The sequence below is a fragment of the Jaculus jaculus genome, chromosome 2 (genome assembly GCF_020740685.1).
Source record: "Jaculus jaculus isolate mJacJac1 chromosome 2, mJacJac1.mat.Y.cur, whole genome shotgun sequence".
Taxonomy (NCBI): Eukaryota; Metazoa; Chordata; class Mammalia; order Rodentia; family Dipodidae; genus Jaculus; species Jaculus jaculus.
In genome coordinates, this window is record NC_059103.1 from 29,325,993 (window position 1) to 29,332,245 (window position 6,253).

The 6,253-nt window shown below is 46.7% G+C and overlaps 1 protein-coding gene across 5 annotated transcripts in view; it reads left to right on the forward strand.

Moving 5' to 3' along the window:
- Positions 1–6,042, forward strand: part of Mtcl1 (microtubule crosslinking factor 1) — a 138,133-nt gene extending 132,091 nt beyond the window's left edge. For 3 of the 5 annotated variants that reach the window (XM_045143903.1, XM_004662671.2, XM_045143906.1), the window contains one exon: positions 4,852–6,042. In XM_045143903.1, coding sequence (XP_044999838.1) covers positions 4,852–5,046 — 195 coding nt within the window. In that variant the 3' untranslated portion in view covers positions 5,047–6,042. Of the gene's footprint in view, positions 1–1,733; positions 1,791–4,851 lie in introns of all 5 variants that reach the window. The other 2 variants (XM_045143904.1, XM_045143905.1) reach the window with 1 other exon arrangement.
- The last annotated feature ends 211 nt before the right edge of the window (positions 6,043–6,253 follow it).

Sequence of the window (6,253 nt, forward strand, 5' to 3'; positions counted from 1 at the left end):
ATGAGGATGGTGATGGCAGTGGGCACACCCACTTTGCAGTTCATGCTGTGCTGAAAAGACATGACTGTCAGGCAAATGGTCATGTGTGTGACACTTGCCAGTGAATGTGACTCACCAAGAGCCCAGGGGAGTACACACTGTGTAAGCATTGTCCAGGTTCAGCCCTGTGGACGGAAAGGGCCAGACATAGATACCAGGGTGCTCCTGGGCTGCCCCGCAGCTTCCTTGCACACTACACCCCTGGCTCGGTGAAGAGGAAGGCGTAGATCCTGCAGCATTTCTCATGGCACAGAAACGGTATTGAGGTTCTCCCTCTAGGCCACCAAAGAATTCTCAACATACAGAGGTCAAACCAGAAATAGGTGAGAGCATGCTGAATTGCTAATGGCCTATAGAAATGACAATGGTTCGACCTAATGTAAATATTCTTAGTGTATGGCCTACTGTCCCAAAGATCTAAGTCTAATGGTAGAGTTGTCTACACTCTCTGAGGACAGACACTGCCGGGTAAGCTTTCTCAGGTGACAAGTGGAGTCTTCTTTGGTCTTGTTGTCCCTCTCCACACACACCCCTCAGGAACCCACAGGAAAAATATCTGGGGCTTGGGAAGGTATGTGAATACCCTGCCTTGTTGGGGCTCTGGAGGAATTAGTTAAAATTAGAGCTCTGTCCAAAAGCATCATCAATCAGCTAAATCTTGAGTATCCACTTTGGAGACTAAGTAGATATTAAATTTTGAGACCCAAAAAAGCTTTGGGCTCCTGGTGGTGAATGCTTCAGGCACTCTGTGACAATATGAAGCTATGGTCTGATGAGGGGATCGAAGCACTGTGGCATGGGAAATGGTCATGTCAGTGTAACACGGCCCCCACCTTTTCCTTCGGTAAAGCACATGTTTTAGATTTTTTTTCCCCTTGGCATGTTTACTACCCAACAAGCTGAGTTAATAGGGGCACAGAACCTAGCTGGAGACTCACAGCAGCATTTCAGTGCCCTGGACACTTCTTTCCCTTTTGGTCAAGAAGTTCACTGGTTTTCCTTTCCAGTGGGATTACTCCTGTTTGAATGGACTTAATATAATACCCCCCCCTACCCAGAGACTGCTCCCCATCTCTCCATGAATGACACAGAAGTTCTTCATCCACAAAACATCAGAGCTGCTAATTTCACAGCCTGCTCAAAGCAACCTGTGTGGCATCATTGATCTCGTCACAGGTGTCTTGGGTAACAGGAAATGTCCCCTCCTTGCTCCTGTCTCACCTCCCCCCCATAAGTCACCCTGGCCTCTCTCTGAAAGCAATGATGGCAGACCAGCAGGGGGCTGCTCTTCCCTCCCAGGACAAGGTGATAATGGAGGGGACAGTTGAGCACAAACAGCAGTACCTGGGTTGTGGTAACCACAGTAGACTGAGCTGTGAAACAGCCTCTGCTGCCACCCTCAGCTGTGTCATTTCCTCCTCTACCCCTGCCACAGGCCGTCTGAGAGTTAAATGCTGAAGGGTGGTTTCGGGAGACCCGAGACTCTCCATAGTCTGTATCCTTTTTCACTCAGTTAGCAAGTTACAGAGGACAGGACTATGTCAGGGACCTCAGCTCTCTCCGGTGGACATCCTCCTTGAGCCAGAGCAAAGCTCCTCTTGCGCCTGCTCACTGATGTTTGACTTTTACTGCTGTTTGTAGACCTACTTTCCAACCGACTTGCTTTTCTGTTCTTTTTCTGTCTGTCTGTTTAGAACCAAACTGTCTTACTAACTGCCCCGTGGGGACTCTAGCCCTGCCCGCCTCACACTGTAAGTGCCTTCTTCCTCAGTCCCAACCATCCGGAGAGTTGCATGTGTACCTTGTGTAACTCGTGGTTGGCAATTGACCTTCATCATCATCATCATCATCATCTATGAAGGAACAGACACAAAGCCCAAGTACCTCTTTTTCCCCATTCTTGAGGGTTGACCCCTTGGGGGGAAGAATTTTGGGTGATAAGGAGTCTACTGTGGTCTCTCCTTGTATTGGCTGGAAGGAAATGTCTCAGGCACAGAGGTCTTGCCTGGAGGAGTCCTTGAGCCCAGCCTCATGTGGCTCTAGAATTACCCCATCTTTACTCATCAGCACTTCATTTGCATATACATATTGCCAAGTGCTGAAATGGGGTGTGGCCATGATGTGTGAAGCCTCCTTTCATTTTTGCAAGCAATCATGACATGAGTGATAACAGCAAATGTATCTTGTCCTTTCAAGTGAGACTGTAGGTGACAAAGTCAGTGTCTGATAAATGTTGGTTGAGTGAATAAGTAATAGCCATCCTTGTTCTAAATATTTGTGAGAACTTCTCTCAGAATGACCAGCAAGGATGCATGTGAGAAACTACACCGTGGGATTTCAGTCAAGGATACAGTTGCCCAGCCCCTCTGCTGGCCTTCACCTGGAGTACAAAATTATAGCCATTGTCAGAGATAAAAAAGAAAAAGATAGGTCCCTGTGGGGAAAAAATGGCCAAGAAACTGGTGGGAAAGGCCATTTGCAAAGCAGGCACTGCCAGGGTAGCATCCAGAATGAAAAGCCCACCTGGGCCATGGCACTGACTTCTGGGTAAAGGAGAAACATTGCATCTTTGTACGTGCTGGTGGTGTCTTACTGAGGAAAGTGTTCGCTCCCTTGACCTCATGGCCACACATTTCTTCCTGCACAAGCAGATGTTAGTGCAGAGTGCTCTAAGAGGAGTTTGTTCCTCAGAGCCAGGGAGGTGGAAAGAGAGGCTAGATAGACCCATAGTCTCAGACACACACACACACACACACACACACACACACACACACACACACACTTACTCACTACTCTACAGCATTGGGAACAGAGACACCAAGCAGATCCCAAACCTGGTGTTTCTAGCAATGTGGACTAAGGTAGTGAGGAGGAAGAGTTCTGGCAGTACCTTGGCCAAATTAGCCAAAGGTACAGCCTGGCATTACCCCAACATGGGGGCTTCTCTCATGTCACGAAAGGTACTAGCCAAAAAAGAGGCAGGGGCTCTAAAGGAGTGCTCTCAGTGTTTAATGACCCTTTTTCTGCTACAGAGAGGTAGGGAAACCACTCTGCCCCTCCATTGCTCTTCCAGAAGCCTGGAGATCCCACATTGCCCCCTGGCCCATGCCATCTTCACTGGCCACCTCCTCTGCCATGCCATGTTCCATGTTCTCCCAGGTGTCATTGCTTTCCCAGTGGACACAACATTTGTCTCTCCCCCTCATTATTGTTCCCCTATTCTGCTGACTAATATCCATCCTGGTCTTTTGAATTGTCATGTCTCTAAATCCTCCTGGTCACTTCTTGACTGTGTTCATGGGCCCCTTATCCTATGCCATTCTTCCTATGCCTTTCGTTGCAGTAATTGATTACCTTGGCTTTTCGTGTGGGTATCATGCAGGTGTCATGCCACGTCACTCAGGTTCCTCGTGCCACAGTGTTGCATGTTACTGGGTATCAGGTTCTTCCAAGTTTGGGTGTCCTTGTTTCCTAACATGCAGGCAAGGAACAAGTAGCTCAGCAGTCCCTAAAACAACCAGATCAGCTTGAGTATAAGGACAAGAGGCAGTTTGTACCATGGCCAAGTGTGGGTCACATGAGCAGCTCTCACAGCATTAGGGTGACTGAAACACAAAAGCGCACATGCACTCTAATTCCAATTTGTGAAACTGCTTACTACCATGACAAGTCATTAGCGAAAGCTAGACCCCAATTAAAATCTCTCCCTGCAGCATTTCTTCCCCATGCTGTGGGAGTTTGTTTAGCCTACTGCCAGTCAGCTTGAAATAAACAGTAGCAGAGTTTGTTTTAAATCGAGTCTCATTCCTAATAAAGTTGGACGAAATCCTAGGTCTTGAATAGACTGAGGACCAACTCAGTAGCTGTTATTGTTACTTTTTCGTTGCTAGGACAATCCACCTAACCAAAAGTAGCTGATGGGAGGAAAGTTTTTTGTTGTTTGTTTTTTTTTAAATGTATTTATTAGAGACACAGAGAAAGTGATAATGGGCATGCCAGGTCCTCTGGCCACTGCAAACGAACTCCAGACACATGTGCCACCATGTGCATCGGGCTTACATGGGACTTGGAGAATTGAACCTGTGTCCTTAGGCTTGGCAGGCATGCATCTTAACCACTAAGCCATCTCTCCAGCCCGAGGAAAGTTTATATAATGATTTATAGTCTTGAGGGGAAGCTTCATGATGGCAGGGGAGAGCCTGGCATGAGCAGAGGCTGGGCATCACTTCTGCCACAGCACATAGAAAACAGCAGCAGGAGAGTGAGCTAATGATCTCTGCCAGGGGAGTTAGCTCAAACACCTGAAGCCCAGCCCCAGCAACACACCTCCTTCAGCAAGGCTTCACCTCCCAAATTACCACCAACTGGGGACCTGGCATTCAGTGCACTTGAGTTCATGGGGGACGTCTAATGCAAACTACCATAGTAGCTGAAGGGAACTTCAAGAGGCCCAAGGATGGGAGTGAGTCTTCCTGGGTGGGACTGTGACAAGGTGGCCCCAGTTGCTACCCCATCTTCTGTGTGTTCCTGTTCAGTCCTGGAGGAGCTCTGTAAGCAGACCCCTGTCAAATCGTATTGCTATGTTTTCATCATAATGCGTCAGATGTCACATACCATGTCACCCATCACTAATCGTTCCTGTTGAAGCTTTAACCGATCACACTGTTATTCTCCATGTGGGCAATAATCACTCGCATTCTGAAGTTGGTCCAGCCTCTTCCATTTGGCTTGAGTCTATTGCGAAGTTGGGGGAAGTTGCCCAGGTGATAATTTTGGTTTGAGTAACACTGTTTCCCTCTCTTGGCTCCAAAGGAACTACCTTGCTCTGCACTTGCTCCATCCCTAGAGCCCTGCTTCTCCAGGCCGGAAAGACCAGCAAACCGCCGCCCTCCATCCCGTTGGGCCCCACCATCCCCCACTGCCTCACTATCTCAGTCACCTGGAGACCCATTGTCCTTGGAGGAACATGGTGAGGAGGAGCTGCCTGAAGAGAAGCCCCACCTATGATCTGATGCAATCTTGCATGGATTATCACTGAATAACTCACTGTAATTTGCATAACCACAACATCCCCATGAACCAAACTCTGTCCCAAAGGAGAGATCTTGTTTTTTGTTTTTTTTTTCTCAAGGTCAAAGAATGTTTTTAAAACACATACACACAAACACACACACAGCTGCTGAATGTTCAACCTGTGAAACTGAGATGTTTCTAGAATGAAACAGTAAATGTGCCTGTAATAATTTTTTTCATAGCTCAGAAAACTATTTTTGTCTCCATCTTTTTCTACATACAGTATATGAAACAAAAAGGTAAATAAGGTATAAATAGATTTAAAATATAAGAGTTTCAAAAAATGTACATTTTCAGAGATTATGAACAACACTTGCTGAATACTGACAGCCTGTCTGTTAAATTTGCACTGTTCCACTTGAGTTGGGTTTATCTCCCTGTTGAACTCAGAGTGTTCTAAGTTAAGTTTATTTTGTCAGTGTTAACAGTTTTTTAGATTTTTTTTTTAATGCTTCAGGCTGTCTGACTCAGTGAACTTTTATTAGTGAAAAGACCATGAAGCCTGTAGAAAAGTGTCTACAAACTGGAAGGGAAACAGGTCGACGTTTCTGAAAAGGTACAGAGTCTTCAGATGGGCTAGAAAATTCAGTGTGATCTCCGTATCCTGCCCTACTGCACGCCTTCAGGCACCTGTACATAAGCCGCTCGGTCCCTGCCCTCAGCCACGTGTGCGTCGGTCTGGTCCGCTGTAATCTGTTGTGAAGTTCCTTTTGTTGGTCCCTTTGCACCACTGAGATAACAGCATTTTTAAATTATTGTTAAAACTTAACTGGCAATGTACAGAGTTCACTTGACATTCCTTGTTCAAGGAGAAGCACTACAAAAAAAAAAAAAAATCTCACAAGGATGCCAAATTGAGACAAATGATGGTGCCTCGGAGCGAGTCTGGGACCATGACATGTAGAAATAAAGCCTTTTTACAAGACAGCAGCAAGGTCTCAGGTCTCACATTTCACTTGCCCTCGGAGTCTTCCTAAGCTACGAGGGGCAGCTTTTCCATAGCTGGGAGCATGCGGGAAAGGGAAGGGAGTGTGAAGAAGACTACTACACATCTTATGGACTTCTCTCTGGCCCAAGTGATTGTGTTACAGTTCTCCTGGACTTGGTGAGAGCCGTGGGAGAAAGGTTGGTGTTCTCACCA